Here is a 16,315-nt window from a genome sequence, read left to right as displayed (position 1 = left end):
ATAGGTCAGTAGCTTGATTTTTATAGCTGGTGTCAGAACTACAGATTCTCCTGACACGATGAAATTGACTAATGGGGAGACTCTTGATGAGATGAGTGGGGTGGAAACTATCCCCACGTAGTATAGTGTTCCTATCAGTAGGTTTCCTGCATGGATCTGTTTGGAGAGTTTTATCTTGTTTGATGATCATGACATCTAGAAAGCTAATTTTCTCTGGACTAAATTCTAAGGTGAAATTAAGGTGTTCACAGGCAGAGTTCAAATACTGATGAAATTGTTTTAGAGCATCGTGGCTGTCCAGATGAAAAAAAATGTCATCTATGTAACGTTGGTACAGAACACTATTTGAAAAATATCTATTTCATTCTGGATTAAGGACAAAGTTATTCTCGAACAAACCTGAAGAACTGCATCAAGTCGAATGACACTATTGTAAACATGGATCAATTCTGGATTGGGGCGTGGCCAGCAATAGCTCATTTGCATTTAAAGCTACAGACCCCAGGAACAGCCTAGGAAGGGACTGAAGCTGGCGACGATTTTGCGCAAACAGCTTCAGTTTTCTATTTTGACTTAAAAAAGTATAATATGGGACCTTTAACTTTTACTAGGCTAACTTAGATGGCTAACTCTCACTCCCAAAAAAGTGACTTGCAGTCTTGCCAATTGGCAACTTGATATACTATACCGTTGTAAAACGTAGTGAAATGGTATGTTGTCCCACCTCTATTGTGTGTATGTGAGGGCACATAGACTGTTGTGAGAAAGATCTGTACTAATGAAACTTTGTTTCTGCAGGGGGCCCATGTGACCATAAATGCTCGTGCAGATGAGGATGTCGAACCTGAGATCATTATGCAGAAAGTGGCAAAGGCTTCTGGTGCTAATTACAGCTTCCATAAAGAGTCTAACCGCTTCAAAGATGATGGACCTCAAGGTCCTGTGGTAAGTCTTACTGCAGTGTTTACTTGCACTGCTTGTAAATGGAGTGTGATACTGTACCTCAATAATAATCTCAATCATTTTGATAATAATCAGTAATAGGAGTTTAGGTACTGAAGTTCCATACATTTTAATATTGCTTAATTGTCGATTCCCATGATAATCAAATCTGTTTTTGGTAACACTTTTTATGAAGATCATTGTTATAATGAGTTATGCATACATTCATAACACCTTATAATGCAATCATTAGTCATTATAATAATAATTATGAGTCATTCTACAGAAACATCCATTTTTGGCATGGCAAAACATGGCATGGCATTAAAATTAAAACTTAGACCACAAGATTAGTTATGACTGCCACGCTAGCAAAGTGGCGGTCATATACCGTCTCACAAAATTGAGTACACCCCTCACATTTATGTAAATATTTTATTATATCTTTTCATGGGACAACACTGAAAAAATGACACTTTGCTACAATGTAAAGTGGTGAGTGTACAGCTTGTATAAATTTGCTGTCCCCTCAAAATAACTCAACACACAGTCATTAAAGGATAATTCTGGTATTTAGCACTTTGAGTCCCTTTTCTGGTATGTTTTGGATGAACTAGAGTGGTGGACACAGAAATTTTGACGATGGGTCCTGTCTCGACTTTCTGACTTGTTTTGAATCGCCTTTGACTGTTTCAGAGTGGCTGTCTATGGGCATGCACAAACATCTATCTATAAAGCAAGAAGCGTCTGTGTGTCTGTCTGTCTGTGTGTCTGTGGCACGCATATCTCGCTGACCGTTTGTCAGACGGCAGGTGTCTTGCTATGGGCATGAGTAAGTGCAGTGCCAAATTTGACGTTGTTTGAATAAGAAATGCAAAAGATATCGTTAAATATATCGGTAAAAGAAGCACATTGGCTTTCGCCGCTAGCCACTCCCCCTCCCACACACCACTGTACTGTAAGCTACCAGTGAGGATAGAAGCAGGGCTTTGGCAGAGCTGGATCAGTGTAGGTTACACGGTTAAAAACTTAACATGACTGACCTCAACAATAAAGTGAACTCCGCGGATTTTGCAACAACACGCCAAGACACACAGGTATAGTGGCTCTTCAAAATGACGTAAAAAATGATGTGCAATAAACGGACACTTCGAATAGCCCAGGCTACTTTGGACAGCGACAAGCAACGAGTGGCAGACAGAGTGGGATGTCACATATGATTAACCCAGGCTACTTTGGACTGTCTTTAAACTTTGAATAAGCAAACGACATTTCCAACTGCAAGGTCTTAAATTGAAACGAGCGATAATGGTCCCGAATTAAAGAACGTCTCAGAATGCCACACATGCAAAGCATAACCAGCGACAAGCAACGAGTGGCAGACAGAGTGTGATGTCACATATGAATAGCCCAGGCTACTTTGGACTGTCTTTAGACTTTGAATAAGCTCAGTGTTGCCAACTTAGCGACTTTGTCGCCATATTTATGTATGAGATTTCAGACCCCCCCAAGCGACTTTTTTTGTAAAAAGCGACTAGCGACAAATCTAGCTACTTTTTCTGGCGTTCTTGGAGACTTTTTGAGACTCTGATGTGATGCCATGTAATGTCCCTTTTTACTCTTCTGAGTGAGCAGTGAGTTTGGCTGTGCTGTGTAAGAGTCTCAGCGCTGTTTCATTTGTGAATTAACCTACATTGAGTTCGCCCAAAGCGTTGCCCCATGATTATAAAAGTAATGACTGGCCTATGTAGTATCAGCCCATGTTATCCACGGAAGTAGATGTTCTATAGATCTAACAGCTCAGACAACGTTATTGGAAGGTGCAGCAACTTCGGGTGAGATTACAACCAGAGTCAACGAGACGAGAGTAATGATAACAGGGAAACAGGGGCACGCTTTCCAGCACCGTTTAACAAAGGAAAGTAGGCTACAACGTCATTCACAAGCAGATAGTTCAAAATCGAGCATACAAGTTAGAAAAACCTAAAGCATTCGTTTAGGCTATGTAGCCTAAATTTTCCTAGGGTTAATGCAGGACAGACTGTCGGCTGAGGGAAAAACAATTCTGTCGGTCTGTCCAAGTGACATTAACTAAATAAATCCAAAATATAGCCATTGTCGTAAGGTTAAATTGTGTGTAGCATCTGGTGAAGTTATAATCAGACTTCAAGCTGTGCAAAGCAAATGCAGCAGTTGGGAATAGGTTGGAAATGACTGATTTTCAGCCACTTAATGCTCATTCTGGTGTAGCCTATAGGCCTATATAAGTATATTAAATTAAATATATTTAAATTAGGCTCTTAGTTGCCTATTTGAGTAGGCCTAGGAGAAAAGCAAACAGGTGTAAAGGGGAATTAAAGGGCCATCACCGTTTTTTTTTTTTTTTTGGGGGGGGGGGGGGTCATGACCTGGTGACGTAATTGATATGCAAATTAGTGCGTGACGTCATCTAGCGACATTTAGCGACTTTTGGAGCTGGCTTTAGCTACTTTCCATTTGAAATAGTTGGCAACACTGAATAAGCAAACGACAATTCCAACTGCAAGGTCCTAAATTGAAACGAGCGATAATGGTCCCGAATTAAAGAACGTCTCAGAATGCCACACATGCAAAGCATAACCAGCGACAAGCAACGAGTGGCAGACAGAGTGTGATGCTATATGAATAACCCAGGCTACTTTGGACTGTTTTTAGACTTTGAATAAGCAAACGACAGTTCCAACTGCAAGGTCCTAAATTGAAACGAGCGATAATGGTCCCGAATTAAAGAACGTCTCAGAATGCCACACATGCAAAGCATAAGCGACAAGCAACGAGTGGCAGACAGAGTGTGATGTCACTTATAGGCCACCAGAGACAAAATGGTTTGTTTTCTCTATCATCAAGTTATTCAATAGGCTAAGCATATAGCCTTGACTCAAAACAGCTGTTAGGATTATGTAATTTTGATTTGTAAAAAATGCTTAAATTCTGCTCACTTCACATTTATTATATTATTATATTATCTGTAGGCCTATTCATTATTGAATGCTTACCTGGAATTATGTTTTTCCCTATTCTATTTTGAAAGCAGGCCTACCTGCAGGCATGTAATTGGGTTACAGGAATAGCATGTTTGAACGGGCACTGCACTAGTGTCCTTAAAACAACCCTTAACGTTCATTTTCAAAACTGTGCCCTAAAAGTTAAGAAGGTCATACCAGTGGGCTCTCTGGTGGACAAACCATGCAATGTCAATAAAAGAAAATTAGATGAAGGGTCAATATTTGGCTTTGCTTTACTTTGCCTCCATAAGTAATATGTAATAATATTTATCAGTGGATAAAAATGCATTAGGGTTCAAAAGGTTTCAAAAACGTCTAATACAACTGGTTGGTTTAATTCATACTTTTTCTTTTTTAACAGGGCTCAGTGTATCAGAAGACCAATGCCATGTCAGAAATAAAGAAAATCAATAAAGACAATTTCTGGGCTCAAGCTGAGGTAACACCATACTGTTTGCCTGTTCAAGTGTTTATTCCAGACTAGTGATAATGACACTATTATCTATCACTATTACTTTGTTCTATCTTCTTAAATTAGTCAATTTTAATTGTTTTCCTCCCCACTAATGTCCCCTTTTTTAACCCTCACCTACAGTTTTGTCACACTCTTTGCTTGTCTTTTTTTATCTCAGAGAGATGAGGAAAAGAGACGTCAAGAAGAACGGCGTAAAACAGAAGAAGAGCGGCAGCTGCTGGAACAAGAGAGAAAAGATCGGGAGGCAAAGGAAGCCATGTCGAGGGAGAAAAGGGACAAGGAGAGAGCATCTCAAATTAATGACCAGAAGTAAGTAGCATTGATTCACATATGTTCAGGTTGTCTATATTAAAGTAAGTTATATTTGTTGGCTTTACCAGCCTTTTTTGATGGGGGGGGGGGGGGGGGGAGTTTTTTTACTACTCATGGGTCAGACTTAGTCGCTTGACTCCAATGACTGTGTGCATATACAACTTATGCAAACATATAAAATATAAAAAAAATGTATTGTGATTCACACATGTTTACAAAGCTTTTCCTCAGTCTCGCTTTACTGACCTTCAGGCAACGGTAATGTTTCCTTGACTGTAGCATAGAGAAAAGGCTATTGTCAGGATGAGTGGGATCTTTGATTTGATTTTGTTGGCTCTGCACCGACACCTCCTCCCAGATAGCAAAATCAGATTGGCAGATAGCGGACCGCTGGTGGTATGCCGCCGATGGCGTGCCACTTGTGGTCCGCCGTTGGACCACCATCTCTTTAAATTTAACATGTCATGAATATTAAGAAAAGTTAATAAAATGATATATGGAGTACAGACCAATAGTGGCAAGATATTAGGTAATTTGTCTGCAACCCGCCAGCGGACCGCCAGAGAACCGATGAGCAAAATGCCAGCGGACCGCCAGCTATGCCCCCAATGGACCGACAGTGGTCCGCCAGCCTCTTGTTATCTGGGCTAGTGTAAATAGTCTTTCGGTCGGAAAATGAACTCCTAGTGGTGTGTCAGGCTGACCTGACCAACGTCTGCAGGCCTAATAGTCTTGTTGCCTTATGTTCCTGTATGAAGTCATTATACCTCCTGTTAGAACACTTTTTATTTATCAAGACTACTTGAAGGAAGCCAAACTAAGCTTTGTTTTTCCCCAGGAAATACCAGCAGCAACAGGAAGTTGATAAGAGCGAAAATGAGAGACAGCAGTCAGTAAGTCTTCCCCCATCTGCCAGTTTAAGCAACTCTTCTATATCTAATTGTACTAATTCTTAGTTAAAGTGTAATTCCAGCAAAAATTGACTCCAGGATCTGTTTCTGCATTAAAACACATCAAATAAGCCGTGGAGAAACGCTTCCCAAATAGCATTTTTTAACCAGTAATATTGTTCAAAACAGCACCAAACCTCGTCAGTAGCTTGCTCAGTGTCCCTACACATAAAACGAAGCACCAGCAACGTAGTTAGCGAACCCCAGCACAAATAATAGATTAACCAAAAAAATTCTATTTGGGAAGCGTTTCGCTCATAGCCCTTAGCTTATCCACAGTTTGCAATTTTGGGGCTGTAGTGTTAACCTGACAATTAGGCTAGTGACAAATGGTCAGAAAGGGCTTTAGTTTTTGAGATACCCCTACCGGAGGTAGAACTAAACCCAACAATGTTTTTCCTCATCTCTAAGGTCTCCCATATATGAAATGGATTCTTAGCTAAAAATATTTTACTGCTAAGATTGTTAAATTAACAGATATTGTTATACACCCCAAAACCAAAAAAGGACTAAAATATAGCCTGTCCGTATTGGAGTTAAGGCATGTAAATTAGTGCAGATCAATCACACAAGCTCTGAGACCTTTGAAACTTGGCATGTTTATAGTCAGGAAGTTGCTTTACCTACTAGAAAAGACTGGATGTGAATATCTTGATGTATGGAATGAGTAGAGACATGTAAACATACACCTAAAATAAGCGGACATGCAAAAAATGAATATCTATGCAGAATGTTTTCGTTTACTTTGTGGCTGCTTTGCCAGGGATTATCATAGAAACACATATGATGGCTTGTTGGAAAGGTGGGGTTATACTGAATCCAACAATACCAAATATGTAAATATAGTATGACAAATTAGGGTGTTCTGTCACTCAATGTATGAGGTGTCCAAAATGAAAGAAAACGGAACACTGGCGAAATACAGTCTCAAGTCCAAATCACATTATCAGTGGTGAGAAGAATGTTGACAAATTCATTGTTACTGCAAGGTAAGTTACATAAGGTAAGTGCTGCTCTATATTTACCTTTAATAATGATACATTTCATATGTCCCAGTATTAAACAATTCATATGAAACACAGATCCAATTGAATCAGGTTAACATTGGGATGGAACACCTTTATTAAAATATTTATATTCACTTGAATTTTGTTTTGGTCAAGTCATTACTGAATAATGGAAAATAATATTGTTAGCTTTTGTCTGTCCAGACCAGCAGTGGACAGTAGAGCCTACACTGCTTACTTCACCCCTAAGTAGCTAAACAGTTAGTTGTAGAAACTACTTTCCCTAGCTAAGAAAGTACTTAGCCCTCTGACCAATGTTGCATGTGTAATTCAACTTTATTTGCATTTCAATGAAAATTCTGAAATGTATATCATTTTTCCTTTTCACTAGTCTTTTGAATTATGGAGAATGTTTTACAGGCATTGGATCCAAAGCTTTGTATCATTTGTGGAAAACATTTTGAAAAGGGCAAGAAAAAAGATCCCTATGTCCAAAACCCAACAGTAGAAGGCCTCCAACGCATACTTACCCTTACTCAGCAGAGAGAGAGATGGTGATGTCCATAAAACTCTGGCTCCATATACAGATGATATTTCCTCCAAAATCAAAGTTTCATATCATGTAGAGTGAACTACTGCAGTAAGACAAATATCAGTGAGCAGCAGCAAGTTGCAAATGTTGAGAGTGAGAGCACATCTGCACCAAGAAGCCTGAGTAGGGTTGATACAACATAATTTCAAATACGAAGAGATTGTTTCATTTGTGGGAATGCTAGATCAGAACCTCTGACAGCCATTTCGACTGGTACAGGTATAGGCCAAGTACTTGCGTATACAAGGAATTTGGTCTCTGCATTTATCCCATCCGTGAATTAGTGAACACACAGAGCACACAGTGAACACAATGAGGTGAAGCACACACTAACCCGGAGCAGTGAGATGCTTTATTACAGCGGCGCTCGGGGAGCAGTGAGGGGTTAGGTGCCTTGCTCAAGGGCACCATGGATGTGGGCATGGAAGAGCAGTGCTCAACCACTTCCCCCACCTTTTTTCCTTTTTTTCCTTCTGGGTCGGGGATCGAACCGGTAACTCTTCGGTTACATGCCCGAACCCCTAACCAGTAGGCCACGGCTGTCCCCAGTACCAGAGACGAGGTCCTTCGGGCAGCTTCTGAAAGGCTTGATGAAGATGTACATCTTCAAATTCTTTCATGCCCAGATCTCTTTGCATATGATGCCAAATACCATAAAATGTCCTTGCACACTACATATCTAAACGAAATATAACAGCAGCCATAGAAAAGAATCAAAAAAGCAGACCAATGTCTATAACAAGGCCTTTATTAAGCTCACTGAAGACATTGATAAAACAGTATTGTCCAAAGATATGAAAGTGAGGACTCAATTCTTCGACTGATAGCTATGACAACATACTAAAGACCATTGGTGAGCAAGAAGGTGTGTCCATAGTTCAACACAATAAATATAGATCCTGGAAACTAAAGGAAAAGGTGATACAGCACAAAGACAGGCTTGCATTTGTTCCACGTCCAAGACTGTCAGATCTGATCTGCTCAGATAGTATGACCATATTGTGCACTGAGGGAAGCTGCTAAACTCACAGACATAAAATCCAAATATTACACAGGGCGGCAGACATATTGAGGGAAAGCATGGATCAGGTAGAGTATGACAGTGAGTAATATGTCAGCAGTGACTGTCTATTATGTTTCCAATGCAGCCAATATGTACCCAACATCCTGTATGACTTGTGAACTGGTGTGTTGATTAACATGCCCACAGAGATTACCAAACATGTGATGATGACCCAGCTTCAAAGGAGAATCTGTGTGTTATCGCAATTTGTCATCATCTCATTGAACAGAGCTGTCACATCCATACGCCAATCGCACTGGGACCTTCCATTTTGATACATCATGAGTTTGGTAGTAAGCCAGTCATCAATGAGCTCAGTGCAATGGGGCACTGTGTTTCCTATACAGAAGTCAGGCACTTCTGACATCTGTTGCAGCAGACCAGATATCAAGGACAGAGAGTGGTGTCTACATCCCAACTGGCCTCACTGGAGTTGCTGAACATGGAATTTTTGATGCAGCCATCAGCAACTTTGACCAAAATGAAGACACCCTGGATGTGAAGAATGGACAAAAGAATGGACAAAATGTACCTGTAAAGTTTATCTCCATTCATATCAAACATGTTTAAGGTGGTGAGGGACCTCTGTGGAACCTGTGCTATAGGCATTTATCTGCTGTGGAGACTTGGCCTCTTCGGAACACAACGACGCCATAACATGAGTTGTATGCTTCCCATCCAGGGTGTCTTCATTTTGGTAAAAGTTGTTGATGGCTGCATTAACAATTCCATGTTCAGCGTCTCAAGTGAGAACAGTTGGGATGTAGACACCACTGTCCTTGATCTATATTTCTTGTGTTGACACACCTTCTTGCTCAGCAATGGTCTTTAGTATGTTCTCATAGCTATCAGTGAACGAGTTGAGAGTCCTCACTTTGATACCTTTGGACAATACTGTTTTATCAATGTCTTCAGTGAGCTTAATAAAGGCTTTGTTATAGACATTGGTCTGCTTTTTGTATTCTTTTCTATGGCTTCTGCTATATTTAATTTAGATATGTAGTGTGCAAGGCATTTTATGGTATTTGGTATCATATGCAAAGAGATCTGGGCATGAAAGAATTCAAAGATGTACATCTTCATCCTCTTTGGTTCATCATCTTTGGTTTTGACTCTGAAGAATACGCATGGGCGTCGGAACGTTAGTCAGTTTGCACTAATAAAAATCACTTTAAGCATTGAGTCAAAGTCAAAGTCAAAGTCAAAGTCAGAGTCAGCTTTATTGTCAATTTCTTCACATGTTCCAGACATACAAAGAGATCGAAATTACGTTTCTCACTATCCCACGGTGGAGACAAGACATATTTTACCAATTTAAGTCCACAGACAAACATAACATTCAAGTAAACAAAAAAGTAAGTAAATAAGAGGGCACATATAATGAAAAAATAAGAGCAGCAAAATTTGGTTGAAATTGTGCATAGACAGTCAATAAAATAAAATAAAATACTAGTGCAAAGTCAGGCCAATAAAAGGCTGAGGTAGTTCTGTTTGACCTAAGTAAGAAATAAAGTGGCATAGTGGTGCAAGTTATGTAAGAGCAGCAGAAGTGTTGTGTTTTCAGGACAACAACAACAAGTTGCAAAGTGTACAAGTGTGCAAGTGGAGTGGTGCAGGCGGCCATTGTGGGTCCAATGTCCAGGATGTTATGTAGCTGAGGGTGGAGGGGGGAGAGGAGGGAGAGAGTTTAGCATCCTAACAGCTTGGTGTATGAAGCTGTTGGTGAGTCTGGTAGTGCGGGAGCGCAGGCTTCTGTACCTCTTCCCAGAGGGCAGTAGATCAAACAGATTGTGAGCGGGGTGACTTGCATCACTCACAATTTTGGTCGCCTTGCGGGTGAGGTGGGTGGTGTAAATGTCCTTCAGGGAGGGGAGTGAAGCACCAATAATCCTTCCAGCTGTGTTCACTATGCGCTGCAGGGCTTTCCTGTTGTATTCAGTGCAGCTTCCGCCCCACACAGCGATACAGCTGGAGAGGATGCTCTCAATGGTGCCTCGGTAGAATGTGGTCATGATGGCTGGTGGAGCACTTGCTCGCCTGAGTTTCCGCAGGAAGTACAGGCGGCGCTGAGCTCTCTTCGCCAGTGATGCAGTGTTGGTGGTCCAGGAGAGGTCTTCACTGATGTGCACCCCCAGGAATTTGGTGCTGCTCGCTCTCTCCACCACAGCACCGTCGATGGTCAGTGGCAGGTGTTGGGTGTGACCTCTCCGGAAGTCAACAACAATCTCTTTGGTCTTGCTGACGTTCAGCAGGAGGCTGTTGTCCCTGCACCACGTGGTCAGATGGTCGACCTCCAACCTGTATTGAGTCTCGTCGCCCTTGGTGATGAGACCCACCAGAGTTGTGTCGTCAGCAAATTTCACTATGTGATTGTTGCTGTAGGTTGAGTGCTCCGGTCCTGCTCCTTGGCTCTTGTTAGACCTTGGATCTCCCTTTTTATCTTCATCAAGCCTTTCAGAAGCTGCCCGAAGGACCTTGTCTCTGGTACTTGCGCCTGTTCCAGTTGAAATTGCTGTCAGAGGTTCTGGTTTAGAGCTGGCCTTCCCACAAATGAAACAATCTCTCCATATTTGAAATGATGTTGTTTCAGCCTTACTCAGCCTTCTTGGTGCAGATGTGCTCTCACTCTCAACATTTGCAACTTGCTGCTGCTCACTGATTTTTGTCTTACTGCAGTAGTTCGCTCTACATGATACATGGTATGAAACTTTGATATTGGAGGAAATATCATCTGTATATGGAGCCAGAGTTTTATGGACATCACCATCTCTCTCTCTGCTGAGCAAGGGTAAGTATGCGTTGGAGGCCTTCTACTGTGGGGTTTTGGACATAGGGATCTTTTTTCTTGCCCTTTTCAAAATCCAATGCCTGTAAGACATTCTCCATAATTCAAAAGACTAGTGAAAAGGAAAAATGTTATACATTTCAGAATTTTCATTGAAATGCAAATAAAGTTGAATTACACATGCAACATTGGTCAGAGGGCTAAGTACTTTCTTAGCTAGGGAAAGTAGTTTCTACAACTAACTGTTTAGCTACTTAGGGGTGAAGTAAGCAGTGTAGGCTCTACTGTCCACTGCTGGTCTGGACAGACAAAAGCTAACAATATTATTTTCCATTATTCAGTAATGACTTGACCAAAACAAAATTCAAGTGAATATAAATATTTTAATAAAGGTGTTCCATCCCAATGTTAACCTGATTCAATTGGATCTGTGTTTCATATGAATTGTTTAATACTGGGACATATGAAATGTATCATTATTAAATGTAAATATAGAGCAGCACTTACCTTATGTAACTTACCTTGCAGTAACAATGAATTTGTCAACATTCTTCTCACCACTGATAATGTGATTTGGACTTGAGACTGTATTTTGCCAGTTTTCCGTTTTCTTTCATTTTGGACACCTCATACATCAAACACCCTAATTCGTCATACTATATTTATATATTTGGTATTGTTGGATTCAGTACAACCCCACCTTTCCAACAAGCCATCATATGTGTTTCTATGATAATCCCTGGCAAAGCAGCCACAAAGTAAATGAAAACATTCTGCATAGATATTAATTTTTTGCATGTCCGCTTATTTTAGGTGTATGTTTACATGTCTCTACTCATTCCATACATTAAGATATTCACATCCAGTCTTTTCTAGTAGGTAAAGCAACTTCCTGACTATAAACATGCCAAGTTTCAAAGGTCTCAGAGCTTGTGTGATTGATCTGCACTAATTTACATGCCTTAACTCCAATACGGACAGGCTATATTTTAGTCCTTTTTTGGTTTTGGGGTGTATAACAATATCTGTTAATTTAACAATCTTAGCAGTAAAATATTTTTAGCTAAGAATCCATTTCATATATGGGAGACCTTAGAGATGAGGAAAAACATTGTTGGGTTTAGTTCTACCTCCGGTAGGGGTATCTAAAAAAATTGGGGCCATTGTCACTAGCCTAAATAGCCAGATGAATGTCGTTCCGCTTAGCTCCGCCTAGCTTCACTCACATCCATCTGGGACCTCTTCCATTGAGAGTGATTTCTGCAACCAACTTTATGGTTCAGCCAATCAGGATGCAGGGCGGGAGTTTCATAGATGTGACATAGCGTAGAAGCGACTGTGAGACTGTTATCAGTGTCACGGGTTGGCTTCGATGTGAGTGGTTGAAGTAGCACGTCAATAGATGACGGACAAGTGGCTTATTCAATCATATGCAAGCATTTTTTGATTAGGCCCAGCCTTCTGAAGCAACACTTCAATGGATCGGTTCCAGATGGATGAGTGGAGCTAGGCGGAGCGAAATTCATCTGGATATTGTCAGGTTACTGTAGTGTATACCGGAGTAAGCTCTGTAGTGGTTGATCAATGAAAAATACTGACTCTATGGCTTATTGGATGTGTTTTAATGCAGAAAAAGACCCTGGGGTCAATTTTCGCTCAAGTTACACTTTAAGTGACCTTGCGTTTGAGAAAGGTGCTATATAAATGCAACTTATTGTTAGGGGTCCAAGCAGAGAGCTGTGGGAATCCTATTGTTTTTGTTCTCATTTTTGGAGCAACTGGCTACAGCGCCCATACCACATTCGGGTCCACATACCCACAGGAACCAGGGTTCAAGTCACCCCATCTCTCTCCCACTTGCTTCCTGTCACTCTCTTCCCTGTCCTGATTTTGAAAAATACTGCGATAATACCGACAACCAAAATAATCGTCATGTTAAATTTTCATACTGTATTGTGTACCAGGCACACATTTTCACATATGGTCATGGATTACCTAGTCCTAGTCTAAAAGCTCTTTTTAATGGAAATTGTCATTGACATTTTCTAGGACTCTGCGTTATCCTTGGATGGCTGATAGAGTGTATGGTGATATCTCAAGTTGGAATGGGTATGATTAATCGACGATCGATAATTGATTATTAAGAATTTCGCAGATCACGTTAATTTGTTATCGATTAAACTAATGCAGGTTGCGTTGTGTAGTATGAGTCTTGAAGCAATGAAATGAATTTCACTGTATGGCAGCAATTAAACATTTTACCAACCGGGGGCAATATTTGACGCCATAGTCAGTTACCTGCAAGTTTCCGTTTTGATTTCAAAAGTAGGCCTAATCATGAAGAGGTCATGGCAAAGTGTGGCGTGCGACCATTTTGATTTAAAAAAATAACGACTTAGTTCACTGCAAACACTGTGATGCCGTGTATAAGTAGCCTACAATATGGCCACGACTCAAATGATGTAGACTAGGCTACCACTTAACGTGCATCCGACCCTGGTTAATGTCTCTGGTGGTGCATCCTGCTCTCAGTCTCAAGACGGCGGATTCCTAAAGAAATGCAAGCACCCACCACATAAGTGTACATTGTACAGTCACTCGAAGAGCTGTAAACAGTGTTGTAAGGCTGCGTGTACAAATCCGCTTGGAGCTCCAGTGGAATTTTGATTTCGTGACGAGGACTCCCAAATGTCCAGTTTAACTGCCACAAATTGTTCTTCTTGTAATAAAGATCTCATCGAGGAAAAACACAATGTATTTATGTATTTCCATTGCATTTTGAATTTATAAAAAGTGAAATAAATAATGAATTTTAATATAAAAATATTAAATGATTAATCGATAGTCAATCGTTAATTCTCCCGACGATCGACTAAGAAAATTTTATCGAATGTCCATCCCTAATCTCAAGCACTCATCGACCTGAAAAATTTTACCTGGCCACATTTCATAAAAATTCTGGGAACCTGATGAATCTATTGTTGTTACTTGTGCCTGGCCATATTGTTGTTATAAAAATGTATCTAAATTATTATATTATAGTGCATCAGCAACACCAGAGAGATGTTCAAACAGAGGGAGAGGGGCATCACTCCTGGTAATGTTGACACCACTGCATCTTGTCCACAGCCAGGTAATTCAGCATTCACTCCTGTTCAATGCAACTGCAGTTATAAAAAAGAGTATACTGACCGCTGCAGTATTCTAATACTTCCAATGCATTCAGGCTGATAGAATTAACATATTTGAAAAGGGGTGGTCATGTAACCATGGCATCTCAAAAAGCCAGCATACTGTAAGTCTATGAATTAATATATTTGATCAGGAAGTATGGAAGTATGGAAGTACCTGCTATTTGTAAACATTTACAAGTTGTTAAGTAACCTCGTGTTAAGAAGCCATGTAGGATGTCACATACTGTAAATACATTTTTATGGAATGAAGTTGTTAAATGTGTCATGGTATCAAACTTAATATGTACAGTAACAGCAAAGGAATACTTACTCGCATACAGTCCAACTACATTCTATTTCTTCATCTTACCTGCATGCAATAAATAATTGTCATCTGTCCTCTCTGTCTTTTCTACACTGTCTGTCCTAAGGCCTTAAAATGATTTGTTTAGGCTACGCCTACATTATTGCGAATTCCGTTTTGTAATGGATTCCATTATCGAATTTGATCTACGTCCACAGTAAGACCGAATCCAAAATTATGACAAATGTACAGTCAACAACTATGGATATGGTGGACGAAATAGTCACCACATAATAGCAATACATACAATACATAATAGTTTACGTTAGCGAGCAAGTGGTAAGTGAACAAACGATCTACATTTATTTGTCAAATATACAGTTATAATAGTATACAGAGTCTTTGAACTAAGTTGCATATAAATCCATTTCCATTCACCACTATTGGAGTTCAAAAGACTGTCGTGGAGAATTTCTTTACTTCTACAGAAGGAGCACATGGCCATTTTCAGGTGATAAGAGCACAATGAATCGGGGAAGGAAACAATCGTCACACTATCAATTGTCCACACTAATTCGCAAAGCCTGTGTCTTCAAATGAATACAGGGTCGACAGCAGATTCTAATCTTTACGTTTCAGGAGCTTGAATACAATCGAGTATTCGACAGCGATGCGTAAAGAAGGTCTGTCTGATTCAAAGGAATCCACAATAATGTAGACATAGCCTTAGTCAGTGTTGTTGTCTGCAACCTCTGTGCTTGCTGCTACCTTTTATGAACATCTGTCCCATTCTGTCTCTATGCTTCAGGGCGATTGCAAAGCCCTTTTCTATCTAAGCTGCAATGTGAGCCAGATAGGCCACCATCATCCTTTCGCCAACCAATCCTGATGCCTGCCACATCTGTCACATCTGTACCTGACACAGGTACACAGTGTGTTTGTCTCTCTGTTCTCTCTTCACAACTTCAGTGCATTCACACTTACCCATGAATATGGTCAGACCCTTTCCAACGCTGCCTAATGAATTGGTAAAGTACTTCTGTACTTCTGGTTCTGATATACCAGGTACCACTTAAAGTTAAAAAATAACATGTTGTGTTTTCATGCATTTGTAATGGAAATGTGTGTGTGAAATTCTAGTGAGTAATGTTTGGGTCAATGAATGCCAGTGGGGACCATTCAGCATGTGACCTCATGATCAAAATAACTTGTTATCCGCAACCCGAGGGGCTTAATGTTTCTATATTTGCATAGTACTATGTACGCTTTCTTTTTGGTTCAGAAGCTATGATGTTTATGGAACAATTGGGGATCTCAGGACTGCACTCGGCAGGGGAAGAAAGGAAATAGAATGATTGTGCTTCTTTAATGTAGCAATGTTTGCAAGACAGAAATTAGAGTAAAATAGTGTTTAAAATAGAGAACAGTTTTGACTGTGTATGGTTGACACAGCAGATGCTCATTAGAGGATTACAGTGATCGAGAGTGGACATAGAGCTGGACCATCAGCTTAAAACGTATAAACTGTTTGTAAGCAATCTACCGGTGCTATCTGATGGCTACAAAAAACGTAATAACTAGTTACGTAAATGGTATATGACGAATTTACAATATGTTTTTCAGTGACCATTAAATACTTCTAAGTAATCTACTAATCTTATCTAAGGA

General features: G+C 40.2%; 1 protein-coding gene across 3 annotated transcripts in view; it reads left to right on the top strand.

Annotated features, from left to right (window-relative positions):
• The window catches only part of LOC143106372 (drebrin-like protein), a 72,225-nt gene that overhangs the window by 20,227 nt on the left and 35,683 nt on the right, over window positions 1-16,315 (top strand). For 2 of the 3 annotated variants that reach the window (XM_076270646.1, XM_076270645.1), the window contains exons 5-10: window positions 799-945; window positions 4,348-4,425; window positions 4,619-4,770; window positions 5,612-5,666; window positions 14,213-14,303; window positions 15,456-15,572. In XM_076270646.1, the coding sequence (XP_076126761.1) occupies window positions 799-945; window positions 4,348-4,425; window positions 4,619-4,770; window positions 5,612-5,666; window positions 14,213-14,303; window positions 15,456-15,572 (640 nt within the window). The remainder of the gene's footprint in view (window positions 1-798; window positions 946-4,347; window positions 4,426-4,618; window positions 4,771-5,611; window positions 5,667-14,212; window positions 14,304-15,455; window positions 15,573-16,315) is intronic. The other variant, XM_076270647.1, reaches the window with a different exon arrangement.

Source organism: Alosa pseudoharengus, unplaced genomic scaffold, assembly GCF_046254945.1.
Source record: "Alosa pseudoharengus isolate Yale_2024_CS ecotype anadromous, Long Island Sound unplaced genomic scaffold, YU_APseudo_1.1 YU_APseudo_1.1_scf_6, whole genome shotgun sequence".
In the NCBI taxonomy this organism is placed as follows: domain Eukaryota; kingdom Metazoa; phylum Chordata; class Actinopteri; order Clupeiformes; family Clupeidae; genus Alosa; species Alosa pseudoharengus.
This window is presented reverse-complemented; position numbering and strand designations above follow the sequence as displayed.